Source organism: Phyllostomus discolor, chromosome 2 (genome assembly GCF_004126475.2).
Source record: "Phyllostomus discolor isolate MPI-MPIP mPhyDis1 chromosome 2, mPhyDis1.pri.v3, whole genome shotgun sequence".
Taxonomy (NCBI): Eukaryota; Metazoa; Chordata; class Mammalia; order Chiroptera; family Phyllostomidae; genus Phyllostomus; species Phyllostomus discolor.
In genome coordinates, this window is record NC_040904.2 from 163546987 (window position 1) to 163565560 (window position 18574).

General features: G+C 40.4%; 1 protein-coding gene and 1 pseudogene across 6 annotated transcripts in view; one reads left to right on the forward strand and one right to left on the reverse strand.

Moving 5' to 3' along the window:
- The window catches only part of ATF7 (activating transcription factor 7), a 96961-nt gene that overhangs the window by 64063 nt on the left and 14324 nt on the right, over window positions 1–18574 (forward strand). For all 6 annotated transcript variants that reach the window (XM_036018912.1, XM_036018914.1, XM_036018915.1 and 3 more), the window contains 3 exons: window positions 2884–3002; window positions 13625–13762; window positions 16545–16702. In XM_036018912.1, coding sequence (XP_035874805.1) covers window positions 2884–3002; window positions 13625–13762; window positions 16545–16702 — 415 coding nt within the window. The remainder of the gene's footprint in view (window positions 1–2883; window positions 3003–13624; window positions 13763–16544; window positions 16703–18574) is intronic.
- LOC114512868 lies at window positions 16715–17296 on the reverse strand (annotated as a pseudogene).

Below are 18574 nucleotides of genomic sequence, written 5' to 3' on the forward strand. Positions count from 1 at the left end.
AACTCTGCTTTTCTCTTGCTGCTTTTAGAATTATCTCTTTATCTTTAACCTTTGGCTTTTTAACTATGATGTGTCTTGTTGTGGACCTCTTTCAGTCCAACTTGTTTGGGACTCTCTGTGCTTTCTGAACTTGGATGTCTGTTTCCTTCACCAAATTAGGGAAGTTTTCTTTCATGATTTTTTCAAATAAGTTTTCAATTTCTTGCTTTTTTTCTTCTCTTTCTGGCACCCTTATGTTGGTAAATTTGAAGTTGTCCCAGAGGCTCCTTAGCCTGCATTTTTTTAAATTCTTTTTTCTTGCTATTCTGATTGAATGTTCTTTTCTTCCTTATGTTCCAAATCATTGATTTGATTCTCAGCTTCATCCATTCCACTATTGATTTCCTGTAGGTTTTTCTTTATTTCAGTTAGTGTAAACTTCATTGCTGCCTGAGTCTTTTTTATGCTGTTGAAATACCCAGTGAGTTCCTTGAGCATCCTAATAATATCTATTTTGAATTCTGCATCTAATGGATTGCTTATCTCCATTTTGTTTAGTTCTTTTTCTAGAGTTTTGTTCTGTTCTTTCATTTGGACCATGTATCTTTATCTCCTCATTGGGCAGCCTCCCTGTGTTTGTTTCTGTGTATTAGGTAGAGCTGCTTTGACTCCCTATCTTAGTAGCATGGTCTATTGTAGAAAAGTACACCTGTAAATTGGATGGGGCAGAGCCTTAGGTAATAGGCAGGGTGGGGCAACCGTTGTGTACCAGGTTGATGGAGTCTAAGAAATGGTATCACTGCTCTGTGGCTTTGTGGGGAAGGGCTCAGAAAAGTACTATGGCTGCTGCCTAGCCTCTGAGGTTTTGTCCAGGAGGAGGCTGTCCACCAGTACTTGACCTGGTGCTTGACACTTCCGTTTCTCCTCATGTACCAGTGGTGCCCTTCAAGCTGCTGCCCCAGTGCTAGAGCCCAGAGGGAGTGAGTTTATGCAAGTCTTCAGTCCATTTCGGGCTCTTTAAGAAGAGATGCCTGAGAATCCCACCAGTTTTTCCTCCTCCCTAATACCTACTGGTTTCTACAGCCAGAAGTTATGGGGACTTATCTTCCTGGCACTGGAACCATGTGCTGGGTGGCCTGGTGTGGGGCTGAGATCCTTCACTCCCAAGATATCCCTCCTGATTTTTATACACTACATGTGGTTGTGGGGCTGCCCATTCCACATCTCTGCCCATCTGGATGAATGTGACTTCTTTAATTTGTTGGTTTTTGAACTTCCGTACAGCTTGATTTTTCTGATGATTCTGGGTGATAGGTGTTTTGTGTTTTAGTTTTAATTTTTGCTATGTTGTGCGAGGAGATGAGCCATTTTACCTATGCCTCCATCCTGACCAGAAGTCCCCATTTTTAATTTTGTGAGGAGATTCCATACTGTGTTCCACAGTCGCTGTACCTATCTGCATTCTCACAAACAATGTACTATGGTTCCCTTCTCTCCACATCCTTACCAGCACTTCTTGTTTGTTCTTATACATTTTCTTCCACATTGTCCAGGAGTGAGAAAAGTTTGCACAAGCCTCAGATCAGAGATCTAAAGGCCCTCTTTTGCCATAGCCATGCCCTTAGCTGCCCCATCCTGTTTCACTTGAGTTGTAATTTTGCATGCCCATACTGAAGTTCTCTCTAAGCATATTAAGGATGATATTACCTCCACTCACCCGGGGATGGAGGGAAAGTGGCTTTATCGTTGGCCAACCAAAGCTGCCAGAGAAGCTTTTAAAACTATTTTGGGAGGTAGTGGTAACTTTTCCAAACACTCTGATTCAGAAGAGGTTTTGTTTAAATTTTTTAAAAAATATGTAGTTTCCTTGGAAAATCCCACTGGATTATTCCCAATTGATCATGCTAGGAGAAGTGATTTTTACCCCAGTTCTCATTCCTTAAAATATTATTTAAACATTGTTCTATTTCTGTCATTCAGTCTAGTAGTTTGGGGTATGAGGTGAATTGAGTTAACTGCCATGTCAAGGAAAACAATCTAATAGAGTTAGGACCAGGAAGCAAGATTCAGCTGACCTAAGAGAAAACTAGAAAAGCAGAATGGGGAGAAAGAAGTTCCAATCTAAAAGTCAAGTTGCCTGAACAGTTGCCATGGGTGACTGAAAGCCTTCCTCTTCCCAAGGGCAGAGGCACTGTGTTGAGGAGAGATTTGTGCAGCCCCTGAGAGGATATTTTGGCTGGCAAATATAAATCTAAGTATCCTGGTTTCCGGAATTTGCTATGGGTCCAGGTCTCTATTCTATTGTTTGCAGTTTCCTTTTCTAGCTCATGATCTTGCTGTCTTGTTCCCCAACCCCTAGATTTGCCTGTATTGCCTTCAGAAGGTTAACAGACCCTTTACTTTAGTGACCACTAAAAGTGTACCAGTTCTTATTTGGTAGCTTTAGCAAGCAAATGCAACCATTTGATCCTCGGTTTCTCCTCTTCAAATTTTAACGTATATCTGCTTATACCTGCTCACTTCAGACCTAGCCTAGCAAGCAGTAAGTTTAAAGAGAGAATGTCTATTAACCGTACTTGATTTCCAAATGTGGAGATTTCACAAACTCCACTTGGGTGGGTGGTTTTGTTTTGTTTGGTGATGAGGGAGAAAGCAGTCTCTGGAAGAAAGGTGGTTACATGGGAAGTCACACAAGAAAACATTGTTCTATCTTCCCTCTGCTGGCCTCAGGCAACACAACACAGACACCCCCTGGTGGCCCAGCACCAGCCTTCACCTACTAAAGCTACATGATACCTAGACTCTCTCCAAATAGAAGAGTAAAAACATATTTTCTGTGTACTCTCAAGTTTTAGTTTCAGGTCAAAACTAAAATTGAATTTCCTTTTGTTTTCATGTCTACAGATCAGACTCCTACTCCGACTAGATTCCTAAAGAACTGTGAGGAGGTGGGGCTCTTCAATGAACTAGCTAGCTCCTTTGAACATGAATTCAAGAAAGCCGCAGATGAGGATGAAAAAAAGGTAAGAGGCAGGACTTTTACTGAAAAATTGGTGGTGCTCAGATTTAGGCTATTCTCATTGTGTCCTGGGATACTTCGCTTAATTGGTTAAAACACAAAATTGCAGGCTTTGTTATATAGCAACAGAGAGGGCCCACTAATCCTAGTCAGGCATCCAGATCTTTAGAGGGTCCAGACAGTAGACCAGCACCAAGTCTGTCTTCACCAAAAATTAGTCTTCTTAGACTTCCAGTGGAGCATTACTTCAGCAATCTATTTGTTAAAAGTATTTTTTAATATGTTGAAGATGTTAAAAGATTATCAATTACTCATATTTTGTTAGATAAATAACAAACTTTTGGCAAACTTTTTTTTGCCAAATCCCATTGTTTTTGAGCTAATGAGAGTTCATATGTGGACTATGTTTATTTAATCAGCCAGTCAAGAAACATTTAATTGAATTTAGACTCTTTGTTTCAGTGTATGTGGCTCTTACCTTCGAGTAGCTTTCTAGTCATATTCGAGACATTAAACTTAAAGAAGGATATGTTTTAAAATTTTTATTTCTCAATTACAGTTTACATTCAATATTATTTTATATTGGTTTCAGGTGTACAGTATAGTGAGTGGTTAGGCAATCATATATTTTATAAAGTGTTCCCCCCTGCCCTACCTGGTGTAGCTCAGTGGATTGAGTACCATCTTGCAAACCAAAGGGTTGCCGGTTTGATTCCCAGTCTTGGGTACATGCCTGGGTTGCAGGCCAGGTCCCCAGTAGGGGGCATGTGAGGGGCAACCACACATTGATGTTTGTCTCCCTCTCTTCCTTCCTTCCCCACTCTAAATAAATAAAGTCTTTAAAAAAAAAAGTGTTCCCCCACCCAGTATTGCCAGTACTCACTTGGCACCACACATAGTTGTTATAATATGATTGACTATATTCCGTATGCTGTACTTTACATCCCTGTGATTATTTTTTTAATATATTTTATTGATTATGCTATTACAGTTGTCCCATTTTTTTTCTCCCCTTTATTCTCCTCCCTAATGCACACCCCCTCCCACTAGCATTCCCCCACCTTAGTTCATGTCCATGATTCATACATACAAGTTCTTTGGCTTCTCCATTTCCCATACTATTCTTAACCTCCCCCTGTCTATTCTGTACATACCATCCATGCTTCTTATTACTGCACCTTTTCCCCCATTCTCTCCCCTCCACCGTCCCACTGGTAATCCTCTGTACAACCTCCATTTCTGTGATTCTGTTCTTGTTCTAGGTTGTTTGTTTAGTTTGTTTTTGTTTTTGCTTTTGTTTCTTAGGTTCAGTTGTTGATAGTTGTGAGTTTGTTGTCATTTTATTGTTCATAGTTTTGGTCATCTTCTTTTTCTTAGATAAGTCCCTTTACCGTTTCATATAATAAAGACTTGGTGACAATGAATTCCTTTAACTTGACCTTATCTGGGAAGCACTTTATCTGTCCTCCCATTCTAAATGACAGCTTTGCTAGATAAAGTCATCTTGGCTGTAGGTCCTTGCCTTTCCTGACTTGGAATACTTATTTCCAGCCCCTTCTTGCCTGCAAGGTTTCTTCTGAGAAATTAGCTGGTAGCCTTATGGGAACTCCTTTGTATGTAACTGTCTCCATTTTTCTTGCTGCTTTTAAGAGTCTCTCCTTATCTTTAATCTTGGCTAATGTAATTATGATGTGCCCTGGTGTATGCTTCCTTGGGTCCCACTTCTTTGGGACTCTCTGAGCTCCGTGGATTTCCTGGAAGTCTATTTCCTTTGCCAGACTGGGGAAGTTCTCCTTTATTATTTGTTCAAATAAGTTTTCGATTCCTTGGTCTTCCTCTTCTCCTTCTGGCACCCCTATGATTCGGACGTTGGAATGTTTAAAGTTGTCCTGGAGGTTCCTAAGCTTCTCCTTATTTGTTTGAATTCTTATTTCTTCATTCTGTTCTGGATGAATGTTTATTTCTTCCTTCATGCTCCAAATTGTTGATCTGAGTCCCGGTTCCCTTCCCTTCCCTGTTGGTTCCCTGTATATGTTCCTTGATTTCATTTTGCATAGCCTTCATTTCTTCCTCTGTTTTGCAACCATACTCAACCATTAGTGTGAGCATCCTGATTACTGGTGTTTTGAACCCTGCATCTGATAGGTTGGCTGTCTCTTCATCGCTTAATTCTACTTTTGGAGCTTTGATCTGTTCTTTCATTTGGGCCATATTTTTTTGTCTCGGTGCACCTGTTACATAGAAAGGGGCAGAGCCTTAGGTATTTGCCAGGGTGGGGCAACCCAGGTTGCTGTTTTGTGGTGCTGAATTTGGGAAGGGTTCCAAGAGGGAACAATGCCACTTTCTGGACTCTCCTCCCACTTTCAGTCACTTCCCCTGCTACCCACAAGCAAATTGGGCCCTTCTGGTGCTGATTCCCAGGTGGGTAGGTTTGTGTGCATTCTAGGACCCTGTATGTCTCTCCAGTGAACTCTCCTGTGAGGCTGGGAGTTTCTCCACCCACAGGCACCCCCATAGATTTTTATAGTCAGAGGTTTTGAGGCTTTATTTCCCTGTGCTAGAGCCCTGGGTTGCATGGTCTGTGTCGCTCACCAGTTGTTCCTCCCAGTTTATCCACACGCTAATGTGGGACTGCCTGGTCTGGTCCTCCGGCCACTGCCTTGCCACACGTCCTCTCTGCCCTGGCTGCCCATCTCTGCCCCTCCTACCAGTCTGAAGGAATAATCCTTCTTTAACTTCTTGGTTGTTGAACTTCCATACAATTCAGTTTTCTGGCAGTTCTGGTTATTTTTTGTTTTAAAATTTGTTGTTGTCTCTCTTTTGGTTGTGCGATGAGGCAAACTGTATCTACCTACACCTCCATCTTGGCTGGAAGTTGCCCCCTGTCACTATTTTGAACTACCAATTTGCACTTCTTGATTCCTTCATCTTTTTCTCCCAGTCCCATAACCCCTCTCCCTCTGGCAACATCAGTCTGTTCTCTGTATCTACGAGTCTGTTTCAATTTCGTTTGCTCATTTATTTTGTTCTTTAGATTCCACATACAAGTGAAATTGTGTGACATTTGTATTTCTCTGACTGACTTACTTCACTTAGCATAATACCCTCCAGCTCCATCCATGCTGTCACAAATGATAAGATTTCATTCTTTTTTGTGGCCAAGTAATATCCCTTTATATATATGTACCACAGCTTTTTTATCCACTGGTCTATTGATGGGCATTTGGGTTGGTTCCACATCTTGGCTATTGTCATAATGTTGCATGAATTTAGGGGTACATATAATCTTTCAAATTAGTATTTTGGGGCCCTGGCTGGCATAGCTCAGTGGATTGAGCGCGGGCTGAGAACCAAAGTGTTCCAGGTTCGATTCCCAGCCAGAGTACATGCCTCGGTTGCAGGCCATAACCCCCAGCAACCGCACATTGATGTTTCCCTCTGTCTCCCCACCTCCCTTCCCTCTCTAAAAATAAATAAATAAAATCTTTTTTAAAAATTAGTATTTTGGGTTTCTTCGGATATATACCCAGAAGTGGAATTGCTTGGTTACATAGGCAATTCATTTTTAATTTGTTGAGGACTCTCTATACTGTTTTCCACAGTGGCTCCACCAATTTGCATTCCCATCAACAGTGCACAAAATTCCCTTTTCTCTACATCCTTACCAACACTTGTTTTTTGATTTATTAATGATGGCTATTCTGACAGTTGTAAGGTGATAGCACATTGTGGTTTTAATTTACATTTCTCTGATGATTAGCGATGTTGAGATCTTTTCATATTTCTATTGGGCATCTGTACGTCCACTTGAAGAAGTGTCTAAGCAGGTCCTCTGTCCATTTTTAATTAGAATTTTTTTAGTATTGAGTTTCATGAGGTCTGTGAATTTTGAATATTAACTCTTTATTGGATGTATCATTAATGAATATCTTCTGTTCACTAGTTGTCTTTTTGTTTTGTTGATATGCAAAAACCTTTTAGTTTGATGTAGTCCCATTTGTTTATTTTTTTCTTTTGTTTCCCTTGCTCAAGGATATATAGCAGAAAAAATATTGCTGTCCTGGCCAGGTAACTCAGTTGGTTGAAGTATTGTCCTGATATGCTAAGGTTACAGATTCAGTCTCTGGTCAGGAACATACAAAAATCAACCAATGAATGAATAAATAAGTGGAACAACAAATCAGTCCCTCTCCCCATTTTTCTCTCCCTCTCTCTCTCCCTCCCTCTCTAAAATCAATAAATAAATTTAAAAAATAAAGATATCTCTTCCTATACAAAAATAAAGAAAAAACATTGCTAAGAGAAATGTCAGAGGTTTTACTGCCTATGTTTTCTTTCTTTCTTTCTTTCTTTCTTTCTTTCTTTCTTTCTTTTTTTTTTTTTTTTTTGCTGGGAGAACCAAATTACTTTATTTTAAATTGTATATTTATTTATTTTTTAAAAGATTTTATTTATTTTTAGAGAAGCAAAGGGAAGGAGAGAGAGGGAGAGAAACATCAATGTGTGGTTGCCTCTTGAGCACCCCCCACTAGGGACTTGGCCCACAACCCAGGCCTGTGCCCCGACTTGGAATAGAACCGGCAACTCTTTGTTTACTAGGCTGGCACACAATCCACTGAGCCACACCAGCCAGGGCAATATTTTAAGGAATGGTACAAATGAAAGACCATAAGTGGATGATTTGGTATAAGTTATAGAAAAGGTAAAGGTAACTCCAACATGTACAATATGTACTACTTTGGTGATCAGGGAAGTCACCCCCTTAGCTATGGGAAGTCAGCCTAAGGCTTAGCTCTTTTCATTGTCTTCAGGGTGTGCTTGTCAAAGAGATACTCTGCTATGCCAGTTTCAGGGGGTCCCAACCTGCACAAGTTGAGTATGTGATCACTCGATTCTTTGGTGGGTCTTACCTGCTCATTCAGGTAGTGAATCTCAATGAAGTCATACAAATGAGGGTTATTTTTGTCAGTGGTCAGTTTGTGAAAGTCCAGTAGTGACTGATTCACACTTTTTTCCAAGTTTAACATACACTCCATTGCATTTGACCAATTCTCATCAGAGTCTGGCTTTTTGATATCCTGGGGAAATAAATATTCCAAGTGTAACATACACTCTGTTACATTCGGCCTGTTCTCATCACAGTCTCTGTTTCTGATATCCTGAGAAAATATTCAGCCACCTTGTTGATTCTGAAGCTTCCTTCATCAGTTTCTCAGTGTGTTCCCTCTTCTCATGAGATTGGTGAAGAAAAGATATGGCAAAGCTCTTCAAAGCCACATCATCAACATGGACAGGTAGATGTAGGAAGCAGAGCTTCAGGTTGATATGTCACTTGATGGTGGCCTCCAAGTCCTTGTGGTAGTTCTGGCATACCTGCAAGGTGGACGCCATCATGATGGTGGACAACTGAGGAGTGGCGGCAGGGGCCTCAGGGTGGTCTAAGGACTCTGTGAGGAGGTAATGGAAGGCTGGATCTGGGCATCTGGCTGCAATGGGAGTAAAGCACTGGTTCCATCCAAGCACTGCTGAGGCAGGAAACGATGGCAACTTTCACTAAAGATTGTCCTGCCTATGTTTACTTTTTTCACTCTTTTTAAATCATTGTATTTTTTTTCATTATTTTTTATCCCCCTAATACTTTCTTCCCCCTCCACCCACCTCCTCCACCCACAATCACCACACTGTTTTCTTAAAGAAGGATTTTCTTTTTTTCTTTTAAAAGATATTTCTAAAAATAATAATAATAAATAAAAATAAAAAATAAAAGATATTTCTTTTTAGAGGGGGAAGGAGGGAGAGAGGGAGGGAAACATCAATGTGTGGTTGCCTCTCGTACACTCCCTACTGGGGACCCAGCCTGCAACTCAGGCATGCACCCTAGACTGAGAATCGAACTGCGACGCTTTGGTTTGAAGGCCGGCACTCAGTCCACTGAGCCACACCAGCCAGGGCAAGAATGATGTTCTTAATGGCTTCCAAGGGAGATCAACCAGGATGATGAAAGAACTGGCAATTATGCAACTTTAGGAACATTTAAAACTTGAGGAAGTTTTGCGTGGAAAAGAGAAGATTTAATGTGAACAAAAATTCAGTCTTCAAATATTTCAAGAGCTTTTATGTAAAACAAGAAGGGTTTTTTACTTTCTGACTTCTCATCAAGATGGCAGCATAAGGAAACACTGTTCACCTCCTCTCAGAATCACATCAGAATTACATCTAATGCCACTGGACCCTACACAACACCTATTACATTCGGTGACATAACCAAGACAGGGAGTCATAGCAGCTCTACTTAATACATAAAAACAAACACAGGGAGGCTGCCAAAATGAAGAGATAGAGAAATGGCCCAAATGAAAGAACAGATCAAAACTCAAAAAAAAACTAAACAAAATGAAGATAAGCAATCTATCAGATGCAGAGTTCAAAACACTGGTTATAATGTTGCTGAAGGAACTTATTGAGTATCTCAGTAGCATAAAAAAAGATCCAGTTAGAAACAAAGGATCCCCTTGGCTGATGTGGCTCAGGGGACTGAGTGCCAGCCTGTGGACCAAGAGGTTGCCATTTCAATTCCCATTCAGGGCACATGCCTGGGTTGCAGGCCAGGTCCTCAGTTGGGGGTGTGCAGGATGCAGCCAGTCAATCAATGTTTCTGTCACACATTGATATTTTTCTCCCTCTCTCCCTCCTTTCCCCTCTCTCTAAAAATAAATAAGTAAAATAATTTTTAAAAAAGAAATGATGGATATACTAATTGAAAGAAAGAACGATATACAGGGAAACAATAGTAGAATGAATAGAGCTGAGAATCAAATCAATGATTTGGAACATAACAAAGCAAAAAATAAGCAATCAGAACAAGGAGAAAAAAGAATAAAAACAAACAAACAAACAAAAAACCGAGGATAATATAAGCAGCCTCTGGGACAACTTAAAGCCTTCCAACATTTGCATCATAGGAGTGCCAGAAGAAGAGAAAGAGCAAGAAATTGGAAATGTATTGAAAAAATAATGAAAGAAAACTTCCCCATTTTGGTGAAGGAAATAGACATGCAAGTCCAGGAAGCACAGAGTCCCAAATAAGGTGGATGTAAAGAGGCCCACTCCAGGACACATCACAATTAAAATGCCAAAGGTTAAAGATAAAGATAGAATCTTACAAGCAGCAAGAGAAAAGCACTTACCTACAGGGGATTGTCCCATAAGACTGTCAGCTGATTTCTCAAAAGAAACTTTGTAGGCTAGAAGGGACTGTCAAGAAATATTCAAAGTCATGAAAAGCAGAGACATACAGCCAAGATTGCTTTACCCAGCAGATATTTAGAATCGAAGGGCAGATAAAGAACTTCCCAGAGAAGAAAAAAGGAGTTCATCATCACCAAACCATATGAAGTGCTAAAGGGACTTATTTAAGAAAAGAAGATCAAAATTATGAACAATAAAATGGCAATACATACATGCCTGTCAACCATTGAATCTAAAAAACTGAGCAAACAAGAACAATAGACATGGAATCATGAATACAGAGAGCATTTTGATGGTTGCCAGACTGGAGGGGGTTTTAGGGGAGTGGGTAAAGAGGTGAGGGGATGATGAAGTACAAATAGGTAGTCACAGAATACCCACTGGAATGTGAAGTACAGTATAGGAAATGGAGTAGCCAAAGAACTTATACACATGGCCCATGGACATGAACAATGGTGGGGGAATTGCCTGAGGGAGTGGGTTGTGCTGGGTGAAAGGGGACAAGGGAGGGAAATTGGGACAACCGTGATAGCACAATAAATAAAATATAATAAAATATTTTTAAAGAAAGAAGATTTTTTATATGACCCAAAGGTGGAAGTATGGCCAGCAGGTGGAAGCTCTCATAAAATGTATTCAATTATATGTAGGCCACTTAGTATAGATATTGTAGAGAGGATTAAAGTGAGAAATGCTTTCACCTCCTAAGGTGCTGTGATTCCAATTTTAGCCTTTATATTCCAAATCGCTAGAGAATAGTTTAGATTGAAGGGCAGAGGAAATAAATAGTTCAAGAAGCAGAGTCAAAAAAAAATAGTTCTCATGATATAAGGGATAGGGGGGTGCAAAGGAAATCGGAAAGGTCACAGTTTATTCTACTCTAGAATTAGAATTCTAGGTTATTAGTCATTATTTAAAATCAGGTCTGTGTTCCATAATAATTCATACAGATTCCAATATATCATCTCAGAACATACACATATTAGCCACATGTATCTTTCATAATGCATGATGCAGTAAGGCATGGAATCCCATCAGAATATAGAAAAGCACCTGGCTGGCGTAGCTCAGTGGATTGAGCGCGGGCTGGGAACCAAAGTGTCCCAGGTTCAATTCCCAGCCAGGGTACATTCCTGGGTTGCAGGCCAGAACCCCCAGCAACCGCACATTAATGTTTCTCTCTCTCTCTCTCTCTCCCTCCCTTCCCTCTCTAAAAATAAATAAATAAAATCTTTAAAAAAAAAAAAGAATATAGAAAAGCCAGGATATGAGATAAAATGTTCAGGAAAACTGTTTCCTTCTAAGAGGGAATTGGGCGTGATTTTTCCATTCAGCTTAAATTGTAAGAGTGAAAGATAAAATGTCCTTATTACTGGAAGTCATTCCTAATTCCATAGCTTTATATGAACTGCTTTTCATGCTATCTCCTTCAAACTAAAATAAAGCAGGGCAGATCAGTGGCATGTACTCGTAGTTCTACTTTCAAATGGCAGAACTAGCCCTGGAAGGTAATGGCTCAGTGGATTGAGTGCTGGCCTTTGAATCAAGTGGTCGCAGGTCAATTCCCAGTCAGGGCGCATGCCTGGGTTGCCGGCCAGTTGGGGGCTTGCTAGAAGCCCAGTTAGGGACTTGTGAGAAGCAACCCATCGATGCATCTATCACACCTCGATGTTTCTCTCCCTCTTTCTCCCTCCCTTCCCCCTCTCTAAAAATAAATATATATTTTTTAAAAGGCAGAACTAACCATGGTCTTCTCCTCATACTTTTCCTTTGGAGACCCAGGTCTCTCGTTTTTCAGTTGCTTCAACTGATATAATTTTATTTTACAGCTTCTTTACCCTATTCACTCTGTCATTTCTCCCTCCCCCAAATCAAAGAAAGTAGTCAAATTGTTTCCACCAAGATGTGAGAGATTTTAAACCAAACTCACTATAGGCAAATTCAAGAAATTAGGCTCCCTTGAAAAGGTTCAGGTTTTTTCCATTGCCATTTTAGCTCAGTTGACACTTCTGAGATGCCATTCATAGTTAGTCAAGCCTTTACTCATTGGGTATCTCTCATTGTTTCTCCCTGCCTATACAGGGGTAGTCTTCACCTCACCTTGATGAGAAGAACAGACTCAATGTAAGATGGTCTTCAGGAGTGTTGTACGAGCCCAAAACTCTCCTGAACCATAGCTTTCCTAGAAGATGCCCCAAGGAGATCTTAAATTTGTGATTGAGAGTCCTCTTTCTGACTTCAGAGATCCCAGAATTATTAGCTCAATTGGGCCTGACATCTTAACCAATGTAGAAAAATGAGGGCAGAAGTGAAACTGTATTTGTTGTTGCTCACCTCCATCTGTTTGGAGAAAAAGAACCATTACCACCTTTTTTAATGTAGTAGACACCAGATTATCATCAGTTTGCTCACTGTCAGGAAGGTTTTAAAGGATTAAGGTAGCAAGGGAAGAGTGAGAAACAAACTCCTCTTTCACTAAGAATTCTAGGATATGGGAAGAATAGAACAAAGGACCCACTTTGTCATGAAACTGAACTGCAGTGCCAGCAGTTCGTGCTCCTGTCATGGTGCGGTGTCACGGTGTCATTGTATTGTTTATTGTTCCCTTCAAAGCTGTGTATGCCTCCACGGTTCTGTGAGGTGATCACGCTGCTGCTAGACAAGTACTCTCTTTTTCTGGTTTTCTCCAGTCCTACTTCTAGGACCAAGTTCTAATTTCTTTCACTGATCAGGTGATCCTTCCTTTTGTTACGGTGAAGCCCTATCTTCCTAACTTTTAACCTCTAGGACCAGATTTTGGGGTGAAATCACCATCAAGCCGGGGGAGTTCCCTAGAAAAGGTCTTTCTTATCTTGTTTGTAGTACTTTAATAGGTCAATTTGTCTTTATTTGCTTTTGATAATTGGGTAATCTAGTCATTCTGGTTGGCAGAAAAAGTGTTCACAGCTCTCCAATGGCCAGTAGTGCTGGTTGGGTAAAGGCAGGCAGTGGATTCAGGAATCATTTTACTTTCCTGAAAAATAATATCATAATACTTGGATGGATTTAAATGACATCCTTTTTTTTTTCTTTCAGGGTCTTTATAACCATTATAAATATATTTTCCCTTTCAGAATCTTTCTAAGTATTCACCCATGGTGAAGCAGGTGTTATCTCCATTTTATAGTTAAGGAAACAGAAGCCCTGAGAAGTTAAAATAATTTGGCTAGAGTTATACATAAAACCTAGGCTTCACATTTCTTTGATTTGCAGTTTGGTGCTTTGACCAAGGGCTGAATTTCTTGGAAGTGTATTCCCTTGCCTGTTAACTGGGAAGATACAGATTCAGCCTGAAAGGAATCCTGGGGTTAAACTATGTTCATTTCTCTGTTTTGACAGGCCGTGGCTGGGCCCCTTGACATGTCTCTGCCTTCCACACCAGACATTAAAATCAAAGAAGAGGAGCCAGTAGAGGTAGACTCATCCCCACCTGACAGCCCTGCCTCCAGCCCCTGTTCTCCACCACTCAAGGACAAGGTAAAATTCTCTACCAAGAGTCATCCCAAATGTTAATTAATAGATTACATTTTAATTCATTAGTTGTGTAAGTAGTATATGATCCAAGAGGATCGAGTATATTTAAATAAATGTTAATTGTTTAGATTTATATAAATTATACTTATTCTACTTCTCAGTCTATGTAGAAATGAAATTAGTACATATGTCCACCCAAAGAAGTATATGAAAATGTTTATAATGGTTATATTTTAAATTTTTGTTTATTTTTAGCGAGGGGGAAGGGAGGGAGAAACATTGATGTGCGAGAGAAGCATTGATCAGTTAACCTCTCACATACCCCCAACTGGGGACCTGGCCCACAACCCAGGCATGTGCCTTGACTGAGAATCAAACCCATGACTTTTAGTTTTGTGGGACAGTGCCCAGTCCACTGAGCCACACCAGTCAGGGCAACAGCTGTATTGATAATCATCAAAAAACTAGCAGTAGTCCATGAACAAGAAAATTAATAAATGAAGAGTAGTATATTTATAAAATGTGATGCTACATGGCATTAAAAAAGAATGAACTGGCCCTGGCTGGTGTGGCTTAGTGAATTGAGTGCCATCCTGCAAACCAAAGGGTCACCAGTTCTATTCCCAGTCAGGGCACATGCCTGGGATGCGGGCCGGGGGTCCCCAGTAAGGGGCATGTGAGAAGCAACCACACACTAGTGTTTCTCCCCCTCTTTTTCTCTCTCCCTTCCCCTCTGTCTAAAAATGAATAAATAAAATCTTAAAGATGAAGAAGAAGAAGAAGAAGAAAGAATGAACTGCCCTGGCCAGTGTGACTCGTTTGGATTGTCGTCCTATAATCAAAAGGTTGCAGTTAGATTCCCATTCAGGGCACATACCTAGGCTGCAGTTCTATCCCCAGTCTGGGCGTATACACCCCTGTCCCAGAGCCAACGTGGGGCCACCAGTCAGTGCTTCTTTCTAGCATCAATGTTCCTTTCCCTCCCTTCCTCTCTCCATTCCTCATCTTCCTAAACAAGCAATGAAAAAATGTCTTTGGGTGAGGATTTTTTTTTAAAGAGTGAACTAATGATATAAGAGCAATATGGATGAATCTCACAAATGTTATATTGAACAACAAAAAATTCAGACACAGAAGTACATACTATATGATTTTATTTACATCAGGTTCAAGAAGAGGCAAAATTATTTGATGGTGATAAAACTCAGAATAACGTTTAACTTCTTGTGAGGAAAGGTATGGATTGGGAAGGGATGCAGGAGAACCTTTTGGGGTGCTGGAAATGGGCTCTGTCTTGATTATGCGTATGTAAAAAGTCACTCAGTGGTACCTTTTAGATTAATACGCTTTACTGTATGTATGTTGTACTTCAATTAATGAGTGAAAAAGAAAATCACATTGTTTATAAAATGGACAGTAGACAATTTAGCCCTGGCCAAATGGCTCAGTTGGTTGAAGCGATCAATGTCCTGTGCACCAAAAGGTTGCAGGTTAGATCCCTGGTCAGGGCACATACCTAGGTTGTGGGTTTGATCCCTGGTCCAGGTGTATATGGGAAGCAACAGACTGATGCTTCTTTCTTGATGCTTCTCTTCTCTCTCCCTCTCTCTCCCCCGCTGCCCCCCTTCCCCTCCCCCTTCCTCTCTAAAATCTGTAAACATATCCTTGGGTTAGGATGTTTTTTAATCTAGAAAAAAAGTTTTCGCTTAGGGAAGTCTTCTAGTGACTTAAAGGGAATATCTACTAAGATTCTGAATAGTTTTTAAAGGAACCTTTTTATGAATTTATTGAAATACAGCACATGTGCAGAAAAGTGCATAAACTGTAAGTATACAGCTCACTGAATTTTTACAAAGTTTACAGCCTTTGTAACCAGCCCCCAGATATTATCAGAACCTCAGAAGCCCCCTCATGCTTCCATCCAGTCTCAGTTCTACCAGTAGTTATTAATTTTAATATCCACTTTGATTAGAGCATCTATATCTCATTTTACTTTCCTTCAAATTTGGATTGATAATTTTCCCAAAGTACTCCTTCCATAAACACTGCAACCTTCCCCTCTCTTACTCCTTTTCATCAGCAGCCAGTTCCTAGAGACTGTCTGGAGATGTTTTCATGGCCAGTGTGGCCATTGACAACTTAAGATCCTAACACGTTAACAGTGGGAAGCTGACCTGCAAACCAAAGGGTCGCCAGTTCTATTCTCAGTCAGGACACATACCTGGATTGCAGGCCAGGTCCTTAGCAGGGAGTGCGTGAGAGGTGACCACACATTGATGTTTCTCTCCCTCTCTTTCTTCTCCCCACTCCCTTCTCTCTAAAAATAAATAAATAAAGTCTTTTTAAAATACAAAAAAACTTCCATAGCCCTATTTTAAAGAAGATATTGGGTTGCCTTATAACCAATCTTATACCTGCCTTTTTCCAATAGAGATCACAGGATACTCAGATACCAATTTTAAAATAACAGTATCTAGATTATGAAAAATTATAACAATTTTTAGAATTTATGTGATACTACAATGCTTCTACAAAGATTTTAAGTGATTTTTCAACTGTCATCTCATTCATATAGCCATCATCCCTGATAAAAGGGAGATAGCGTAAAGGTCTTAACTCAGCATTTTTCCTGAATTGGGTGAGTGAGGTATGGTCATGAACATGGAGCAAAAAGAGTTGCTCTAATGCTCTTTCCAATAAATTCGTATTAGATTTTATTAGCTACTTATTTCCCTGCAAGCAGCCCCTTAAAGTATTTTGTGATCTGTTGGTCTCTTTTCCCCAGGAGGTTACCCCAAAGCCTGTTGTGATCTCTACCCCAACGCCTACCATTGTACGCCCTGGCTCCCTGCCTCTCCACCTGGGCTATGATCCACTTCACCCAACCCTTCCCTCCCCAACCTCTGTCATCACACAGGCTCCACCATCCAACAGGCAGCTGGGGTAAGTAAAGAGCAGACAGAAATAATGAAGTCTGAATCTTTTTTCTTTTGTTTGTTTTTCCATTTCAAGTTTTTAATGAAAGCTGTATATAGGATTACATTATCCCTACATCCTCTCAATTGTTTCTTCCTTGCACTTGCCCTTTTCCTTTCCTACTTGGTGAGATTTGGCTTTACATTCAAGGATTTTTTTGTGGTCTTTGTCCAGCTTTAGTCTAGTGATGATCACCTTGCTGGGGTGAATGCTCACATGAACGGTTGTACCATTAGCTTTCTCCTGTTGCACTCATTCACTGTAGGGGACATATTTCTTCCTGTAAACCTGGACTATACCAGTTTGCTGCCTTTTGTAGTGTCCTCTCACAACCTGAACTACATCATCCTTTTGGGTGGGCATGGATCAAACATTGTACTTCTGTCTCAGTTCTTTGGAAAGAGGAGGAAACATAATCTCCCTGTGAATGCGAGAAGGTGCATTGAATTGCCTTTTACAGTTCTTGCTCCGGTCAGAAGTCAGAAAAATTTCATTTTGACTCCTGGTGCCTTTGCAATGGCCACAAAAGGGAAGAGCTGAATCTTTTTCTACTTTGTGAAGTTATTTGCTAAAACAGGCACTGTTTTTGAATACTCAAGGAAAATGAGTCACTGATATTGTCCCTCAAAATAAAAAAATTTCCCCCTGTAAACAGATTCCTTTACCTTTCAAGTAGACCAGCAAATATTTATTTGAGGGTAATGCTTTATTAATTTGGTTCTTTAATACTTCTTTGATCCAAAAGAAGAATCCTTAAAACTTTAGGAAGTTCAACATAATGGTGGAGGCCACAGAGGAACCTATATTTAGTTCTCTTGGCTTCTAAAAGTTTATTAGAGCACTACTGAATGAGGGGCTGAAACCCATTAAGTCATCTTTTTTGAGTATTTCCCTCAGTTTCAGTTAGGATTCTTGATCTTTGATACCCCTAATTTTGTTTGTTTCTGTGTTTGTCTTCACTCCTGGCACAACCTGTACAGATTTCACAATGGTATCTATTGAGTTAAGAGATTATTGTCAGGATTTAGCCTTTTGAAGCTTATTGTTCTGTGGACCCACTAAGGAAAATACAAAGAGACATCTTTTTGGACAAGGCAGAGCAAAATGTAGAAAGGAACAAGAGAAACTTATTCATATTTGGCTATCATGTGACATAATTCAGCTTTGCAAAATGCCAACTTTGGTCCAAGTCCCCCTCACCTAAGGCAAGACAGAATTTATACATGGCTGTGATGGGATGTTTATTTAATTGTTCAAAACTCTTCATAGGATCAGCCAGCACCCTGGCTGGTGTGACTCAGTGGAATGAGTGCCAGTTTGTAAACCGAAAGGTCACTGGTTCAATTCCCAGTCAAGGCACATGCCTGGGTTGCAGGCCAGGTCCCCATTTGGGGTCATGTGAGACAACTGATGTCTCCTGCACATCACTGTCTCTTCTCTTTTTCTTCCTCGTTCCCCACTCTCTAAAAATAAATAAACAAAATCTTAAAAATAGGATTAGCTTCCCATCCATTGAGTTCATTGGTGTTTGCTTAATTTGCAAGGTATAAAAAGAACTTGTAGCAGGACTTCCAGCCAAGATGGAGGCATTAGTAGACACACTGTGCCTCCTCGCACAACCAAAAGGACAACAACAATTTAAAAACAAAAACAACCAGAACTGACAGAAAATCAAACTGTATGGAAGTCTGACAACCAAGGAGTTAAAGAAGAAACATCCATCCAGAGTAGTAGGAGGGGTGGAGATGGGCAGCCAGGAGGAGAGGACTCATGGCAAAGTGGCGGTGGAGAACCGGAATGGGCAAGGCAGCAGCTGGTAGACCCAGTGAGGCAGCAGAT